Source organism: Misgurnus anguillicaudatus, chromosome 4, assembly GCF_027580225.2.
Source record: "Misgurnus anguillicaudatus chromosome 4, ASM2758022v2, whole genome shotgun sequence".
NCBI lineage: Eukaryota > Metazoa > Chordata > Actinopteri > Cypriniformes > Cobitidae > Misgurnus > Misgurnus anguillicaudatus.
This window is the reverse complement of record NC_073340.2, coordinates 25,717,182-25,737,872: the sequence shown is the minus strand read 5'-3', so window position 1 is coordinate 25,737,872 and position 20,691 is coordinate 25,717,182. Positions and strand designations below refer to the sequence as shown.

General features: G+C 37.5%; 1 protein-coding gene across 1 annotated transcript; it reads right to left on the bottom strand.

The window, feature by feature from the left end:
• Positions 1 to 1,409: 1,409 nt before the first annotated feature.
• cpn1 (carboxypeptidase N, polypeptide 1) lies at positions 1,410 to 15,276 on the bottom strand. The gene is made up of 9 exons (XM_055176478.2): positions 13,990 to 15,276; positions 10,179 to 10,375; positions 8,002 to 8,157; positions 4,683 to 4,859; positions 2,849 to 2,960; positions 2,462 to 2,601; positions 1,977 to 2,076; positions 1,763 to 1,881; positions 1,410 to 1,623 (listed from the first exon to the last, which is right to left on the bottom strand). The coding sequence occupies exons 1-9, from the start codon at positions 14,222 to 14,224 to the stop codon at positions 1,507 to 1,509; spliced, it is 1,353 nt and encodes a 450-aa protein (XP_055032453.2). The 5' UTR covers positions 14,225 to 15,276; the 3' UTR covers positions 1,410 to 1,506.
• Between the last annotated feature and the right edge of the window lie 5,415 nt (positions 15,277 to 20,691).

The following is a 20,691-nucleotide window of genomic DNA, read 5'->3' as shown; positions in this document are numbered from 1 at the left end:
CCCCTGGCACCATCTCGCGGCCCCCAGTTTGAGAACCACTGCTTTAATGTACTTGTTTGCATTGTACTAAAATGCGTTCATTTTTAATGGGCATATACCGTGTGCAGTTGAAACAGATAGCCTAGTGCAGGGGTAGGCAACATGGAGCTCCGATGTCCTGCAGAGTTTAGCTCCAGGTCTAATCAAAAGCCCCTGAAAAAGTCACCTGAAACTACAGGTAGCCAAGGTTTTGTAAGGGTTGGAGCCAAAATTTGCAGGACATCGGCACTCCAGGACTGACATTGCATACCCCTGGCCCTAGTGCATCCCACATTTTTTTAACATTAACATTTTAATATGACACTATACTGCCCTACAAAGCCAATTGCGCAGTAACTACGCATTTGGTCAAAATTGAGTTAGGGGTTGAAATGGGCGTTGTGAGATCTGTTGTTCAATTTAGTTCAATTTTGTCCCATTTCAGAAAAAACCTGTGTGCCAAAATTGCAGTAACATGTTTGACTGGCTGGTGTGAAAAACTTTAAAGCCATTTTTCTCAGTTTCAGTGTTTGCGTAGATACTGCACTTAGCCATTGGAGGGCAGTATAGTTATTATGGCCTTAAGAAACATTTGTTAGAGGAGATAGGGTAGTGCACAATAGGCCCCTGTGGTGCGGCCTAGGCTTTTTTCCGTAATGATATTTTTTTCCTTACATTACTTTTACTTTTATACTTTAAGTAGTTTTGAAACCAGTACTTTTTCACTTTTACTTGAGTAAAAAGCTTGAGTTGATACTTCAACTTCTACAAAAGTCTTTTTAAACTCTAGTATCTATACTTTTACTTGAGTAATGAATATGAATACTTTTGACACCACTGAAGGGGACCCTCTGTGTATGTAGATAAAAACGTCTCATTCTAAGGTAATAAAAACATAACAGTTCATTATAAAAAGGTCTTTTTACACCCCTGATAATATAGTTTTGTATATTATTTTGCATTTCTGTCAAGAGATCCTTCTAAAATTTACACACTGCACCTTTAAGAATCTGTAAGGAATTTATTATTTTTATTTCAAACTTTTAACAATAATTAGACAAACATTTATTAAAGACCAATCTTAGTTTATTTATTTTTGTATGATAAATGATTATTGATTTTATCCACATATGAGATAGTTATTCTTATTCTGACCTCATATCATAATCAGACATAGTTTACAATAGTATCCATTATCCAATAACATTTAAAGGTATTTTCCTGACTTATTTCTCATAAAAAGAGAAATTTTAAGTTGACCTGTGTTTTCTTGTTCTTTCAATCCAACACTATGAGACATACATGTAAATGTAATCTCAGCAAGAACATGAGAGCAAAATGTATTTCTCAGTAAAAACACTTGCACATCTAAACAGATGAGAAACTAAAGAGTCAGAGTCCTTGTTTCCCTTTCATTTTTTTCTTATCTTCACTTAAAAAAATAACAGAGAAAAAGTTTTGTCTTCGTTGACAAAAGTGTTTTACTCTTTATCTTGGTCCAAGGTTGGTGGGAAGAACTTTAGCTGTTGAATGGCCTTTCTTGTGGTGATGAGGTTTTGTATTCAAGTCTGCCGGTTTCAATTGAACTTTCAAATAGAAATGTAACTAAAAAAAAGATTGAATGTAAAAATTGTTAGACATCCACACGGTTATTGTATAGTCATAAAAAAATCTGCAGTGACTGATACAACTTACTTTTTTTTTGCATATTGTCATAATGATAAATGATGTTATTGATATCTACCTGTACAGCTTCAGCTGGTCCCACTGTCACCGTGCTGGTAAAAGGCTGGTACCCTGGGGCAGACGCGGTGACTGTGTAAGTCCCGGGCAATAGCAGACGGAAGTAGTCTCCATCCGCCCCTGAGATGGCATTGGACACAACACACCATGTGAAATGAAACGGCAATGCCTGTATGCACTGTCAGGTGAGCTTTTATTGTAAAAACTGAACTTACCAGCGGTTATGTCGTGGTTTATACCTGCCACAGAGATTTCTGCATTACTGATCGGGTTGTTGTTTTCATCATAGACCATGCCTTTGATCCCATGATGCACCTGGAAGACACGGTATGTAAATAAATAAAGGGATCTGTTTTAAGAAAGCTTTTAGTTACAGTCAGGCATGGAGTCAGTAGTAAAACGATCCCATTCATTACTTAAACTGCATTAGCAAAGCAGGTTGTGTTACTTAAACTTACAACAAGACCATTGAAGGTTCATATCAATTTCACATTTGAAGTACCTGGGGAGAGGCTCATTACCAACTGATGCCATAGGAAACCAATTTGTCCTTACCTGTGTCTACCAAAAAACTGGACTCCTCTTTACATCTCTTAGTTTAAATTATAAAGCTCTTTTCTTTTCTACAGGTCCTGTATGGTCCAAGACTGGAAGTTTGAACTTCTAATTGTTTCACCAGACTGTGCCAGCTAAGCCTCACCTGCTCCATGTAAGACACCAGAGCTTCCCTGTTGGCAAGCCACTCGTTGGCAAGGGCCGTCGCCGGGGGAAACTTATCACAGCTGAGCTCCAGGGTGATCTCAAAACAGTTCGTGCGGAGGTAGTTGAAGTCCTGCATACCTTCAGGTACACAGAGCAGTTACACTTGTTAAACATACATAAAAATACAGAACCTACAGCATAGCGCTGGCACAGAAACTACTGTAATAAAAAGCACAGGAAGCAAGAACAGTTTCTTCTCTACTTAAAGATGAAAGGGGTTTTAGGTCCCACATTTCAGCTAAATTAAAAGGCTTTTGGATAAGACAAACCCACAAGGCTTATTGAAGTAATTCAACGAGAACCGTGGTATGTAAAATATACCCACCCTTTGACAAAGAGTACCAGCTGGCTCCATTTGTAATCCCTTCCTCAAAGTAATCGCCACAGTTCCAGCCCTTATGCATCCAGCTGTGGGCATAGGAGTAGGTCTTTGCCAACTGCACAGACACACACACAAACATACAAAATTGTAAACATTTGTCACTCTTTATTAAAGGTGAAGTGTGTTATATCTACAGTAAAACATTAGCAGCACAAAGGTTGTGGGTTCGATCCCAGGAACACAAATATTGGTAAAATGTATAATCTAAAAAACACTAAGGGGTGGTTTCCTGAACAGGGATTAGATTGAGCCAGGACTAGACCTTAGTTTAATTAGGAAATATAACAAGTTTTAACAAACATGACTTACTTAAAAGATTACTTGTGTGCATTTTGAGGCAAAACAAAGAGCACTGATGTATTTTAAGATATGTCACTGTAAGTTGTTTTCAGTTTAGGCAGCTCTTAAATTTATTTTAGTCTAGGACTAGTCTAATTCCTGTCTGATAAACCGCCCCTAAGTCATATTGTTAAAAGTTTGTGCCAAATGCATGAATGTAAATGAATTTGGAATGTAAAACACTCCCCCTGACTTCCATTGGTCGGACAAACAGATTTTCCCATCTTAAAGGGACATAACACTTTTTAAAAAATGTAACAATTTTCCAGCTCCCCTAGAGTTAAACATTAAGATTTTTACTGTTTTGGAGTCCATTCAGCTGATCTCCGGTTCTGGCACTACAACTTTTAGCATAGCTTAGCACAATACATAGAATCTGATTAGACCATTAGCATTGCGCAAAAAATAACCAAAGAGTTTTGATATTTTTCCTATTTAAAACCTGACTCTTCTGTAGTTACATCGTGTACTAAGACTGACAGAAAATTAAAAGTTGCAATTTTCTAGGCAGATATGACTAGGACTATACTCTCGTTCTGGCGTAATAATCAAGGACTTTGCAGCTGTAACATGGCTGAAGCAGGCGTAGGGATATTACGCAGCAGCCGAAAATAGTCCCCTGCTATTGAAAGTTACTAAGGGGACTATTTTCGGCTGCTGCGTAATATCAAAAGCTGCCGTCTTTCTCAACTTTCAAATATCGGTACAACCTGAATAAATGCTCGCTATTGTATTGTGGGGCCATGGTCGGTGGCTCCAGTGCATCATCGAGCCACCGTTTTAGCCCTGCCCAAAAATTCCGGAACACAGAAATGGTGTAACTCCACAGTTTAGTACTACATAGTTTACAGTCTTTGCAACGTATTTCAGCAATACATTTCTAACATTTATTATGTGTTTAGAAACAATTCCCTGCAATTATTTAAACTGTAATAGGATTAAGTAAACATAAGAAAACCCCTAAACACTTAAAGGGGACAGAGAATGAAAAACCATTTTTACCTTGTCTTTGTTGAACAATGGTAGTCTACCCGCATTCACGAACATACAAAAAGTGCTAGACATGCTTAACATCTCAGTCTCATAGAAATTTCTCTTTTAGAAATGTGAGCCAGAAAACGTCCCAATCTGAAAAACTGATGTTTATGACATCACAGGCATCTAACTGCCCCTCCACTTTAAAATAATTGGCTACATTTTTGAGTGGCAGCAAAGTCAGCCAATCAGTAATGATATTGCAAGTTAAGCCAGTAGGGAGAGCCAAATAGGTGCAAAACCACTTGTTTAAAATCCCCCACCCTAATAGAGCTATCTGAGAGAGGTTTTTAGGAAGCTTCTAAGGCATTACAGACCCAAACAAATAATTTTTGTCTACATGTCACATCACAGAACAAGGATAAATACTCATTCTATGTCACCTTTAACTTCAAAAACATACCTTTCTGAATATTTTGTCATCGGGGGTGGCTGAATATGTTGTCTTGCCTCTTATCCTGGCCTCTCTGGACTTATCGAATGGGTAGTTGGCGACAACAGCTCCACCGTGGAGGTTAGCTGACAGAACAAAGTTATAATTATCCATCCATTTGATCACAGCTAAAGTCTCCGGCTCAACCTGTAACAACCAGCAGGACAGGACAAAAAGAAACATTAAGTCCCATTTTATCAAACATTTTAGCGCTTATTTTTTCTGCTATGACTTTCCAGCTCATATTGGAAAATCCAGTTTAAGCTGGAACCTTTGTTTTGGAATATATACTGCTGGTTTCTAGCAGGTTTAAACTGGTTATAGATCATCTTGATCATCATGGTGCACTGGTGCATAGTCATCAGCTAATAACCATCTTAGACCACCAGCTACCATCTTTTGAAACACAGCTTCCAGCTCAAACTGGATTTCTGTACTGCCTTTATGGAATATTTTTTCATCTCTGTTATCTGGGAGATCTGACATGTGGTAATGCATCCCATGAGAGGTGAAGGCATAATGAGCCACTGTCTGGAGCTCTTGCTTCAAGTGAGATTGGCCTGGCAAGACCTTCGAGATCGCTGCCGGGATACTGATCTCATCCAAGTTCTGTTTTGACGAGCCTTAGTATTTATTATGCATGGATCTGTTTATATAAACATCTATGTGTCCCTTTGGCCACAGCTGTCATCGTGCCGTAGACTCGGGTTTCACGCTGTGAGCTCACACAGATGTTTTTTCCCCTGCTCGGTTCTGTGTAGTTTGAAGCCCGCAGTGGGGTCAGAGAATCGGGAGCCGTGTTTGATGTGTGACTGGCAGCTCTTGACTCAAAGAGAAATCAAGGGAATGTGTCATATTCCTCCGACTGCAGTTCTTCTGTTGTGATCCTGAGGGACGCCTGGCTGCCAGCGGACACACTTACTTTTCCAAAGCTGGAATTCTCATTTAAGTCAGAGGAAAGTACGGTTTTCGGTTAAGAAATTGTGAAATACGGAGTCGTTCTCGATTTAGTGATTCGTATTGTTACCTCAATGAAATGTAGGTCCAAATGTATGAGATCTCATTGAAAAGATTGGATTTCTTTCATCAAATCCTTGAAATGTCCCCAAGTTTTGGGATTGTGGAAAGTGTAAAACAAAGAAAAGTTCATGATGTAAAACCGAGATAAAATATTTATGATTAAGAGTAATGGTGTTTTCAAAGACGCTCAAATGTAAGCCATTTGTGACATTTACCATGTTAAAGGGGACATGTCGCAATAATTTCAATAATTTTTTTAAGATGTCAAATAAATGTTTGGTGTCCCCAGAGTACACATGTGAAGTTTTAGCTCAAAATACTCAACAGATAATTTATTATAGCATGTTAAAATTGCAACTTTGTAGCTGTGTGGAAAAATGTGGCGTTTTGGGTGTGTCCTTTAAAATGCAAATGAGCTGATGAAATTCAAACACTGATCACAATGATTGGTGGTTTGTTGCTTTTGAAACTCAATTGTGCTGTGAATTATTTTCTCTCTCTTTCTCTCTGCACTACATGGCTGTGGCATGGTTGGATTAAGGGGTGGTATTATTATAATAAGATCTCCTTATGACATCATAAGGAGAGACAAGTTTCAATGACCTATTTTTTCACGTGCTTGCAGTTCACCAAAACTAAGTTACTGGGTTGATCGTTTTCACATTTTCTAGGTTGATATAAGCACTCGGAACCCAATTATAGCACTAAAACATGAAAAAATTCAGATTTTCATGCCATGGCCCCTTTAACTCCTTTCTAGAAATAGTCTGATTTATTCTATTGAAGCACATAAGAGGTGCTTTCAAAAATCTGCAAACCGTAAAAAACACGGAATCGGAACATCCCTGACTCGTAAGGGGATTTACAAAATCGAAAATGTGAATTTTGAACTTAAACTGTTAAACCATTTGTAATGGAAAAATTGCATTTAATTACAAAAGTGGAAAATAAAAGCACTTATACTACTTGTCTCAGGCTTTGGTTCCCTTGGGTCCTTGATGAAAATTGCCATTGATCTCTTATACCAGCCCTGAAGATGACTTTATCTACTTAAAGGCGGGGTGCATGATCTCTGAAAGCCAATGTTGTTATTTGAAATCACCTAAACAAACACGCCCCTACCCCAATGTAATCTGGACCTTTTTTGATGAACCCGCCCCATACATACGCAACCCAGGCAACGATGTCGGGTAGTGGACACGCCTCTTACTGATGATTGGCTACAAGTGTGTTTTGGTACTCAGCCCGACTCCCTTTTCCAAAGTGTTTTCCAAAAATCATGCACCACGCCTGTAAAGTGATCGTTCACTAAAAATAAAAATTCTGTCATCATTTACTGTTCCAAACTTGTATACATTTCTTTGTTCTGAAGATATTTTTTATTAGAAGAAAGAAACATTGTTTTTTTTTGGTAAACTATTCCTTTAAGTCAAACCAAACTTTATTTAACTTTGCAAGTTGTGAAAGTCTTACCAAAACATCTAGACTTCATAATGAAGATTAACTACAGTACAGTCTATTTACACAGGCTTTTTTTAGGAGAGGTGGACCTGTTGGCAGTTGATGTAGAGCAGAGCAGTCGAGCGAGAGCTGTGTGAGTTACAGACAGACTAATGGAGAGCATAAGTGTTCTTTCCAACTGTTAAAACAAAAACCCATTTATTCGCAAGACAGAAACTGGCGCTATCCTGTATTTTACTGGAGACAGAAACAGCGATTTATGTAAGCCGGCAATAAGGGATGCATTGAAACAATCACCAATCAACCAATGAAAACATATACAGGCTACCTGAATTTTTTCCTACTGTAGTTCCATTTAACACAGATTTAACCCAAGCCTGGTTCGGGTTTCGATACGGCTAAAATGTATACCTTGATTGTACCCGTAATGTAAGTGTCACATACTAAACACACAACACTATTATGGATGTACTGTATGCTTAGCATGTGCTCTTAAATATGTGACCCTGCCTGTGAAAGTCATTTTTTGTCATTTGCTTTTTTACATAAAATCATCATACATGATATCTTCAGTATTGACTGAGTAAGGTCATCTCAAAGATTGAAATTAATGTAAAATTATTTTTTGAAATCAAATTTTGATACTGCAAACTTCAGACTGGATTTCAAAGACAGAGTCACATACATGCAAACATGTTTTAATTTCAGTCCTTTACATGTAGGTTAAACACCACTACATGCTCCTTGACAAAAAGCTTTGATCTTCCTCACACCTCATCACTGTAGGTCAACAATGATTGATGTCTACCTGTGCATCCCAGTTGTCTGGCAGCGGCAGGTGGTGGTTTTGACCGTTGTGCTTCTCATAGTAGTACATCAGAGCATTCAGGTCGGGGAAATTGCGGTTCAGGTCTATGTCCTTTGCATTTCCACGGCCCACTAAGTAGCCATTGAACTCTGGCCCCTGGGAATCGTATAAGAGACAAGAATACAGTATATCACATTGTGTCCTTTGAGTAACCTTAGGGTTGGGATATCACCGTTGACATAGTATTCAATATCATGTCTGAGGAAAATGCTGCGGAAAATTTAAAATAAATCCTGTCTGAAGCCTAGTTGGTTCCCTCTGTGCGTGGTTTGTATGGGACCACAGTGGTCAATTGAAGAGCCTGTATGGTCAGTTTCGGCCACCGTGAGTTACTAATGGACTGTCACACATGCAATTAGTCTAAAAGAAGGAGAGGAGCCTCTACCCTTTAAAAACATGCAAGTCAGACAAATTCTCATAATTCCCATGAGGTTACATCTTGGGTTGGTGCTGGATAATTAGTGGATTACTAGTAAATAATGCTGGTTGACTAGTCCAGTGTTTCTCAAACTTTTTCAGCCCAAGGACCACTTTATCTTCCAATTTTTTTCTGAGGACCACCTAACAGGATCCCACTCTAACACGCCCCCCAAAAAACAACAAAATCGGAAGGATAAGCTAAATTTAAGTTTAATATGCAACTGTTTCAAGTCAAAAACTAATTTTTTAAACACAAATGCAATGCTATGTTCAGAAATTATTATATGAATTTTATTTCATTTGAAAACGTAAATGTGAAATGAGTTGCAGCTTCATATGAAAAATCTACTTAAATAACTGATGATTGTATAAACACCTAGTTTAGGTCATCTTTTGGCGGACCACTGGGGGGGTTTGGCGGACCACTAGTGGTCCGCGGACCACACTTTAAGAATTACTGGACTAGTCTGATGGTGTTGGTTTACCATGGAAGTCTTGATGGTTAAGCTGATTTAGAAACTTGGTGGAGACACCAGCGTCTCATGTTGGGGACCAGCATTCAAGAAAAAGTTATTCTTTTTTATCTGTGTTTATGAACTGTAAAAATAAAGTTGGTTCCGTATCTATATTAAATTAACTCAAATTTTTACTTGAACCAACAAATAGTTTTTTTACAGCATGTGTGCTGTTTTATTTTGAGATGTGTAATTAGTCTCCAAAGAAAGCCACCAATGCCCTTTGTGACACGATTTTCCCGTAACATACATGGGAACCACGAGAGACTTCCCACTCAACAGTTGCCACACAAAATGCAGTACTAATGTTCTTATAAATAAAGGTGCTACAAAGGTTATTCACATTGATGCCTAGAATAACCATTTTGGTTCCCCATAGAATCATTAAGCTAAAGGTACTTTATGGAACAGTTCTTCTATGCCAGGGGTGCCCAAGCTTCGTCCTGGAGGGCCGTGGTCCTGCAGAATTTAGCTCCAACCCTAATTAAACACACCTAAAGCAGCCAAATAAGGTCTTGTTAAACGTATTAGGAACTTCCAGGCAGGTATGCTGAGGCAAGCTGGAGCTAAACTCTGGAGGACACCGGCCCTCCAGGACCGACTTTGGGCAACCCTGTTCTATATCATTGTGCACAACTTTTATTTTTAGGAACGTACTGTATGCATGGCTGTTAGTGTCACAACAGATGTTTTGTTTGGAGAACAACTGGTATTTTATAGTAGTATACTTAAAGGAAAACACCACAGTTTTTCAATATTTTACAATGTTCTTACCTCAACTTAGATGAATACATACCTATCTTTTATTAACGCGTGCACTTTTAATCTTTGTACAGCGCTTCTTGAAAGTGTTAGAATTTAGCCTAGCCCCATTCGTATGGCTCCAAACAAAAGTTTTATTTTGTGCCACCATACTTACTTATGGACCTACTCATGTAACAGTCTTTGAATAGGAAAAACATGGAAGTGTTTGGTGGCTTCTAAATTCATCCCTGTTTGGAGCCATAGTAATGAATGGTGCTAGGCTAAATGCTAACACGTTTACAAGGCGCTGTATAAAGATTAAAAGTGCACGCATTAAAAAAAGATATGTATGTATTAATTTGTCTAAGTTGAGGTACATAGTAAAATATTGAAAAACGGTGGTGTTTTCCTTTAAATAAGCTAATAAGGCATCTATACCTGCCTGGCTGCCACCTCGTATCCATCTGGGTTCATCGAAGGAAGGATGTGGATCCGTGTATCATGGATGAGACGCGTGATTCGCTCGTTTCCTGATCGGTATTCCTCGCACAGGAATTGGGATAGGTAGATGAGCAGCTCCCTGCCAAGCACCTCATTTCCATGCATGTTCCCTACGTACTTGAACTCTGGTTCCACTGAAAAACACAAGTCAGGTGACTGCCAGTCAGGAAGTCAGAGGGTCATAGGGTCACATCCGTGAATCACATGCAACCAAGAAATGTAGTCTTTCCTCATGCAGATGCATGCAACGCGAAAGCAACCGCATATACAATGATTCTGGCTATTAAGGTTTACGGCAATGATTTATATTTTTTATATTTAAAAAGACAGTACACCCCAAAATGAAAACGCTGATATTTATTCTCCTCTACTGTCAGGTTTGAAAAAACTAATTTTTATTTACACATCAAAGTTTAAATAACATAAAACTACACTTTGGTAGAGTAATGTATTAAATTGAAGGAAATGATGGCTTAATTTCTGTCTGCTTGTCGCAAAGTCACAAATGGCTTTGGAAGACTTGGAATATAACAGACGTGATTATGATACACTGTCAGAAAAAAATTGTCAAAAGCTGTCACTGGGGCAGAACCCTTAAAGTACAGCATTTTTACACCTAAAGAGGGTATATAGCTGAGGCAACCCGGTAACTTCTTTTTTCGAGGGCGCTCAATGCGAAGTTCGTCACAACATGTATGTAGCCTGTCATGTGTGTGGTTCCTTTTTTCAAAATAAGTGTCTGCTGCAGATGCGTCTAAAGGGTTTATGATAAAAGAAACGCTCGCGTTTGCCAGGTACTCGCATAATCCCATGCGTAATCAGAGTTTACTGTTAAGTTAGTGTCTTGCGTGTATTTTGTGAACATGAGCATTTCTTTTATCATAAACGGTTTTGAAAAACTACGTGATGCACAGATCAAAGCGCAGAACACATATTTTGAAAATGCAAGCAACACACATAACACTCTGAACACTTATTTTGAATTGGCGCCCTTCGGATGAGCAGTCACGAGTCGCCACTGTTATATAGTACATAAAAGTTACATATTAGTACCAAATGTATACATATCTGGTTAAAGGGTACTGCGCTAGTGAGGGCTGGGGTACCGTATTTTTCGGTCTATAAGCCGCAGTTTTTCATAACTTGGCTGGTGCTGCGTCTTATAGTCAGGTGCGCCTTATAAGTCAGTATGAATTAATTTTGAAATTTATGAGGCAAGAGACAACATTACCATCTACAGCCGCAAGAGTCCGCTATATGCTGCTCCTGTATTTATGTAATTCAATGGATTCAGTGATGTGGGATGACGAGTATGCGAACTTCACGCTAGTTGGCTTGTTCTGTTAACTTAGCCTATTCAGCCTTCCAGGTAAGTTCTGTATGCTATGGTTTATCGTTTAAATAACTGATAATATTACTTTAACGTACAGACATCTATTCAGCCTGCTGTTCTGTCTGCTATTGTTTACTTGAATAACTTGCCTTTCCAAGTTAAAGTCTGTTTTTCGGCTTGGATTTGTGAAATAATTTTTTTAATAAATATGACGTATAGTCCACAATGACTTATATATGTTATTTCGTCTTAATGACGCATTTTTGAATGATGCGGCTTATAGTCTGGAAAGTACGGTACATATTTTGACAATTGTTCTAACAGTCCACTTTCTTTATCAGTCTTGTTATATTGATACTTAAAAGCACAGATCTACATATTTATTCTTTACCATATGTGCTTTAGTGTAGAAATAGACAAAGTATAGTTTCGGAAATACACAAGACAAAAAATTATGACAGCAAGTGTGGGGAAGTGGTTGAATACGACAATGCTAAAATGCAATATAAAAACTGTAATAACCTATTCTGCAGATTTTTTTAATCAGATTTCCCATCTCATAGCCTGCGTATCAGCCAATTATTTCCTATTATCTTAATAGTACCAGCAGATGTCTTTTATTTTACATGCAGAAGTGAGTGATGACAAGATCGTAAATCTCATTAGCCACTGTGTGCAGCAGACACGTATTGCAGCCTTCCCATTAATCATAAAATAATTGAATTAATGGCGGTGAATGGGCGCTCGGATTGACCAAGCGACCTTAGAATAAACACATGAAACGCTCTTGCACAATCCAAAGGGTCAGGTCAGAAAGCCCGTGTCTGCTACTCTGTACCGGTTCCTGTTTTTGTACTCAATGTCGAACATGTATACATCCTGTAATTCTCTCTGAGACTCAAACTCTGGAAACATATTGCCAAGAGAAGCAGATCTTTACATCCGATGACAAAGATTAATTTGCTTTTGTAAGCTATGCATATATTTCTCACTTTAACTACTTTGTTGGCAGATCTTAATTATTTCCAGTAACCGAGAACTAAATGTGTTTTGCATTGGAGAGGTCTACAAGAAAATTGCTTTAGAGATCAAGAGACATAATGCCGTTCTCAGTTAACTTTTACTGTATAGTATTAACTTTGTCTCAGATGTTTCTACTTAAAAGAATTTAAATTTGATGAGTATATGTGACCCTGGACCACATAAGTCATAAGAAGCACGGGTATATTTGTAGAAAAAGCCAAGATTGTAGATTTTCCTTTATGCCAAAAATCATTATAAGATCATGTTCCATAAAGATATTTTGTAAATGTCCTACGGTACCCTTATGAAAATAAACCATGGTTTTACTACAGTTAAAACCGAAAAAACATGGTTACTGTAGTAAAATCATGGTAACTACAAAATAACCATGGTTTTGACAACCATGGTTTTCAAAAACCCTAGTTAAACCATGGTTAGTGTAGTAAAAAAAGTAATCAATACACCAATAAAAAACATGGTTACTACACTTTTACCACAATAAAACCATATCAAAACTTTATTTTTGTGAGTGGATGCAGTGCTAATGACTTAAAAGATGATTTTCTTAATATTATCCTTAGATTTCCATTATTAATTCAGCTTTTAGATGATGTATACATTTCAATAAAAAAATCCCCTTTATTACTGGTTTCACATATACTCTATGTACGAGTATAGAGCTGTAAAATGAATAAGAGTCAAAAGTCTAATTTTGAGATTAGGAGCATCAAAGTCTGACAAAGTCATGTTATTTTCAATGTTTGTCATGTCCTTACAGTACTTAGTCAATATATAATAAAAATATCAAGGTTATATTTTCACAGAATGTTCTTTATGGTCAAAAACAATGATTACTGTGTTGTTTTTCTCAGGAGCAACATCTTGCGAGCCAAATTTCTCACGTTGAGCTATTAAAATGTCAAACTTGTGATTTCACTTTCATACGGGAATATGTTCATGTGAAAGATCAATAATAAGAGTGATGTTCTTCATGCCCGCACGTTTTCCAGTCGCCCCCCCCCCAAAAAAAAACCCCATAACCCTCCGTGCCTACAGTAAATCCAATTTACTGTATGTGAGTGTGAGGAGCAGCGTGATAAATCAAGTCGACAGTCGATATTGCCCGGCCAGACGAACCCGCGAATTACCTGCCAAAGCTCAATTTCAACACTTCTACCGCCAGTAGTTTTCTCAGAAAAGAGATGTACCCTATTTAACAGCAACACCAGCTATTTCACGTCCACATTACCTCACCAATCCATTCTGGCAGCTTTACGGCTTCGTTTGAAACATTTTTAAAAAGCATACAGTACAGCTACGTGGGTGAGGAATGTAATGCCTGGTTAACAAAAGTTACAGCAAATCTATATATTTAGTGTATGAAAGACTCACATGCTTCATGGATGCCCGGGTTATCACTGAACTCCAGTACGTAAAGGTGTCGACCCTCTATGCTGCGTCCGATGCTGTAGATGCGGGTGATGTAGGGGCACTCGCTTTGGACCGCAAAAAGAGCTCTCACCATCTCCTCATATCCATGGTGCTGGAAGTCAGTCGCCCCTGTCAGCAAAGCCTTAAGCCCCAGCAGGAGCGCTCCGGTCCAGATCAAAGAGCAGCCTGACAGCATGGTCCCGTACTGCTCTACAAACAGAGCGCCACTTCTCTGTTTGCTCGATCCTGCTCTTCTGATTGCCTCCTCCCTCTGGACGTTCTCTCCCTCCTGCCAATAAGGACGGCCCCTTTCCTTTCTTTTACACCCCTGCCATTTGTCTGTGTTGTGTTTACTCACTTGGCACCGTTGAAGAAGTGAGAGTTGGTGTATTGACCCCGCATATGACACTTTAAGAGCAGTTTGTCCCTAAATCTCCACCCCTCTCGAATGTTTTCCTGCCTGTGCTAGTGAAGCTTTCCGTAATTGACACGTGTTGGTGTGTGAACCACTGACTTGAACAAAAGCGGAGATTCATTACTATTTGCTCATTTATACGAAGATGCTGTTTTTCAAAGCGACTTACAGTGCATTCAACGTATTCATTTTATCAGTAGCCTATGTGTGCTTTCTGGGAATCGAACCTATAGCCTTTGCATTGCTAATGAATGTAATGCTCTACCTATCTAGGTTCAGCAACATATTTACTCAATCCAATACTAGCTCATTCATTAACTCAGAGTAAACACACTCTGGGCTCAAGAGGTTACTTGGCATTCTGGGAAAACAAGACCACGGGGACCAAAAGTTTAGAAAGAGTACTGTGAGTCCCTCCCCCATTACCTTTACTGCTTTAAGCACCAGAAGTTACTGTCAGTCAGACTCACGGTGACCTTCTCATCAGTTATGATGGCTGTTGCTGCTTTGTCCATTAACGTGTCTTTGTTCTTATATTTGCCATTAATAAAATGTTTATTTAAGAGGGCAGTGTGTCTAAATCATCATCACAGATGACCCTAAATGTTGCTAAAGCATTGTGTTTGCATGTCACCTATTGTGTTGTCTGTGGTGATGTAAGTTATAAAAGGCTGTAAATTATGTTCTTGTGGAATAGCAGAAATATGCCGAAATTACTATACGGGTGATTCTCACGAAACCATTGAAACACCACGGCACTAATGATTTTAGCTTTAAAATGTGTAATATAGTAACATTAAAAAGCATCAGAATTAACACAATACTGTGTTCTACCTTGCACAATGTGTGATTTCAACATAAGAATTTATAATTGAAAATTTTATCTCATTTTCTGCTGAAATCTCATTACCGCAATGTGTTCGGCTGTGTTTGAACATGTGTTATGTTGTAATTTAATCAAATTAACACAAAAATATTAATAAAAAAAAAATAAATGGATGTTTTGCTAGACTACTTTAGATGACAGAAAAAATGTTTACTGAATATTCATGTATAATAATAATGAAGAAAAATTTGGAAAATGATGTGTCCATGCCTGATGTTCTCATCCTCCGCAACACTTTTTGAGAACAGTTTAAGCACACATACAGAATTTTAATAAAGTTTGATTTTGAGTGACCAAGCACATGGACCAGTTACTTCAAGATGGCTACCAGGTAAGATCATTTTTTTACAGTTAATTTGAAATATTGTCTTGTCAGAATGCTTACACGACATTTTGATTATCATTACCGCAACAGATGCTTATTAAATGTTCATTTAATTAATAGAAGCATAATACTGTGATTTTAAATGCATGTGCAGAATCTCCAAATTATGTTCTTTCAGGTTTGTCATGTCATTTTGAAAATATGTCAGTGTTGATGTTTGCTGACTGTTGCGGTAATGAGATTTTTTAGGACTAATTCTTTAAATTATGTTACAAAAAGTGTTAAATGATAAGTAAAAGTTTTTAAATTAATGTTCCCATTTACTCCAGACTTTGTTTTTCAATGTCTGGTAGGAAAAAAGTAAATTTAAGCAATTTTTACATTTTCATGCTTGACATTTTTAAAACCAAGTTTTCGTGAGAATCACCCATACAGTACTACTGACACTTAGCTCTCATTTATGATAGTTAATTGTGGTTTTATTATAGTAGATGTGTAGCAACCATGCTTTTTTGACAGATTGATTAACATTTGTTTAACCACATTATTACAAAATGATGGTTAAACTTAGCCTGGTTTTCCCATGCTGCCTGGCGCGCAAATTTATTCACGCTGCAAGTATGGCATGGAAACTATGGACCAATTTTCCCCCTGAAATAGGGAACCAATCACAGAACGGGGAGGGGGCAGCAAGACGATGACGACGTCTATGGGACACACCATGTAGTTTTGTTTATCCAACACGGCAGCAGACGCAAAGTTACTTTTCAATGCAGCCTTAGATAGTGTTCGAAGTAGTTTTGAACGCAAGTTTATTTAAAAAAAGAGCAACTTTTGCCGTTAAACAATTTCATATCCAAGAAGGATGTTTGGATATGGCAAAACATGATAACCACAGAGTTTTATAGGACCAACCTGCTAGGCATCGTCGTTGACGAAGTCCGTTTAACTTATAAATAGTAAGTGGTATTTATTAATATCATATTGTCATTATGCCTGTAGTCTCCCTACTGTGGTTGTCACAGTGCCACTAAGTTGTGTTGCTTTTCAATATCAATATACAGCTACCGGTTTAGTTGCATAGCTTTTAGCTGTGTGCACACATACCAGATAAAAGTCGTTTACATTAGAATTTATGTCGTTCTACATACGTCATCTGGTATAATTGAAATGATTGGCTATGAGCTACGTACAGGCGCATTTGATAGACATTCGTAGCGCCCAATAAACGGCTCTGGGCATTCGTAAACCACGCCTCAAATATGAGAAAATGAGCAAAGGGTTCCCAGACCATGTCTCATTCTCTATCTGGTCTGGTGTTAGCCAGGCTAGGTTAAACTATGGTTATAGCAAAACCATGGATTATGTGGTTACCCTGGTTAGGGCCGGAGCACCGAGGACCCTATTGTTCTTCAAGGACTTATTATTATTTTATAATTGTACTTCCTTGAAGTATTACTTCGATATCCACTTTGAGAGATAGTACTTAAGATCAGTATTAGCTCAAGGTCGAGTTTTAAGAAATGTTATTTTAATATGTTAAAGGGATAGTTCACCAAAAATGAAAATTCTGTCATATTTTACTTGCTCTCAGGATGTTACAAACCTGCGATTTTGCCTAGCTTCTTGGTGAACTACGGCTCTGTGTACTAAATGCTGCTCCATCTGAAAGCAGCTGATGGCAATTTACTTCAATCACGGAACCGGCTTATATTGATGAAACACGCATGAGAATCGCAGCCGATTTTTTTTTTTTGCACAGCCCTACAAACCGTCTATGAGCCCCATTCACCTCCATGGTATTTTTTCATGGAAGTGAATGGGGCTTATGATCGGCTTGGTAAAAAAAATCCTCAAAATATTTATTTGTGTTCATCAGAGCAAAGAAATTTATACAGGTTTGTAACTATGGCCCTAGCCAGCTATGAGGCCACCGAGGTCCGGATGTCTGTACATTTTTCATATAATAAAATGAAATTTGAAATCTGAATGACTAATTAGAAAAATTTTAGAGTAAAATAATGGAGATTGACTTAAGCACCTGTGAGACGCTGGCGGCTGCGGGTGCAGAATTTGCGGTGTTGCCAGATCCCATTGTGAAATGTATAAAGTAAGAATGCATGGTTAGTGTTAGCGATGTCTCTGATTTATTTCTAATAGACAAAATCTGAAATTTCATTTGTTTTCGTACTAATATCTGGCAACACGGTGTGACCAGCACCTAAACTGTACTCAAATGGCACATCATTCAATGTGGGGAGGTTATTGCTGACATAATACTACATTCGGTAAGACATGCAATAATCATTGTGATTATGTATGTAAGAAACGATTTCAGCATTACAAATTTGTAGAAAATAACATGGGTAGAAAGAATACTGATTGTTTAGCTGGTTTAGTGTGTTGTGGTTTGACCAGCAGCTTAGCCAGAGCCGTTTTAGCTAGTTGGGGAATGACATATTCCTGTGGGCGGAGGTTACTCAAAAACTCTTATATTGATGTCATTCAATTTTTTTCAAGTTTATCTTTAATACTAAAGACAAATTTTTGGTATATTAACTACAAAACTAGTGCACAAAATAGTACATTTACTAAGTGTACTTAGTGTATTTTAGTGGGATAGCATTAAATTCTTAACAACTCTGGACCTTACTAAATTTCAAACCCTGGCTACGCCATGTTTGTAACAACATGAGAGTCAGAAAATGATGATTTTTAGGTTAATTATCCCTTTAAGCAAAACGCTAGTATTAGCCTATTTGTAATGTTATAGTGCTATCTAGTGGATCATGAGGGTTATGGCAGGAAGGAAGGCTGCCATCCAAGGAATGCCTGCAAAAATAAGACATACACACACTTAATTCTGTTAAAAACTGAAATGATAGTAAATTAAAAAAAATAAATACTTAAATATTACATTCACTATTCAAACCCTTTGTAACAACAATTGAAATTTAGCTCAGGTGTCTCCCATTTCTCAAGCCCTTTAAGGACTCTCAGACTATGAGAAACAAGATTCTCTTGTCTGATGAAACCAAGATTGAATTTGGCCTCAATTCTAAATGTTATGTCTGGGAGAAACCAGGCATCGCTCATCATCACCTGCACAATACTGTCACAAGAGACTGGTTATGTTTGAGGGAATGCTAAATGGAGCAAAATACAGAGATATGACCTCAGACTGGGCTGAATGTTCACCTTCTAACATGACAATGATCTTAAGCACATAGCCAAGACAACACAGGAGTGGTTTAGAGATGACTCTGTGAATGTCCTAGAGTGGCCCAGCCAGAGCCCTGACTTAATACTCTATCAAACATCTCATGGAGAAACCTGAAAATGGCTGTCCACCGACAGTCTCCATCCAACCTGAGCAAACTTGAGAGGATTTGCAAAGAAGAATGACAGAAAATGTGCAAAGTTTGTTGCGTCATAACCAAAACTTGAGGCTGTAATTGATGCCAAAGGTGCTATAACTAAGTTCAGATTAAAGTGTCTGAATACTTATGTAAATGTGATATTTTCGTTTTTTCTTTTAATAAACATACAGACATTTCTAAAATTATGTTTTCACTGTCATTATAAGGTATAAGTGTAAGTGTAGATTAATGAGAAAATAATTTCAATGTAAATGATTGCAGTATCAGCCTGCAACATAGCAGTGTTGTGTGTGTGTGTGTGTGTGTTGCACACTTACTCATCACTGCAGACACAGAATTGTCTATTTCTGCAACAACAAAAAAAATTGCATCTGGTGACTTTAGGGTATAATCATGTTTTATATCAAATATTTTTATTGTGTATTTCATAAGATGTACTTTAGCTTGAATTCATTTACCTTTATTCTCTCCTTCACAGCGAATAGCTAAAACAAACAATTTAATACCATTTACACTATAAAACTATTAATGGCTTAAAATCGTATATTTAGATATTTGTACTTGTTTTACAATAAAGTATATAAAGTAATGTAAAAACATTCATTTTAATTGATTAATCTTTGACTTACATTTCTGGTCATTGGCACAATTTATATCTGTAATGCAGAATTAGATTTTCAGATGAACTATAATGGATTTCATTTCAAATGTTGAAACGGTTTGTGATGCTTATCCTACCGTCAAAATTATCAAGACTCTCATCATTTGTACACATCAGGTCAAAGTTTGATGGCCACTTGATGCACCACATGCCAGATTTGTTGTAAGTTTCGCACTTTGTTGAGGTGGTTGGTATATGAGACCCACAAATTGGCTTATTGCCATTCATTGGTTCAAAACATGAGATATTTTCTATTGTCCGGCTTATTATCACTTTGAACTGACACTCTAAAAAAAAAAAACATACAGTAATGTGCGATATGCATTCATATCAAATTAAAAGGAAACTCATTAGATCATTCATTTATTTTTCAAAATGTTAATAATTAAAAATGTATTGTAATGCATTTAGAAACAGTAAATAGTTTGTGACCATTTAGTTGTATATGAAACACTAAACACTATAGGCAGACAAGGTTTAGAGTAATCCAGGACAGAGTCTTAGTTAAATTAGGACATTTAAGTAGTTTTTACAAACATGCCTTACATAAAAACAATACTGGTGTGCAACTTGGGACAAAACAATGGCACTGATATATGTTAAGATATGCCAATGCAAGTTGGCCTGCCAATGCCTGTCCGGGTAACCGCGCCTATCTAAAGTAGTCTTGATTAACAATTTCAGTTAAATGTGTAGCTAACTATTTATAATACATAGCACACTTAGATTTTTAGTGTTCAACTTGATGTTGAACTTGATGGCTCTTCATTGTTTAAATACCATATACACTGTATGACAATTAATGAAGAGTGATGCAAGCCTTACCATGCACAACTTTGTAAAAAAAAATGTAAATGCAAGGGAAACAACAATATTTACCATTTACTGCACTGATTGGCAATGCACTGCAAAACTGAAGAAGGTGAAATATTATAACCTGCAAACACACAAACAACACAGAATCACACTATACATATGTATCCCACAAGAGTCGTC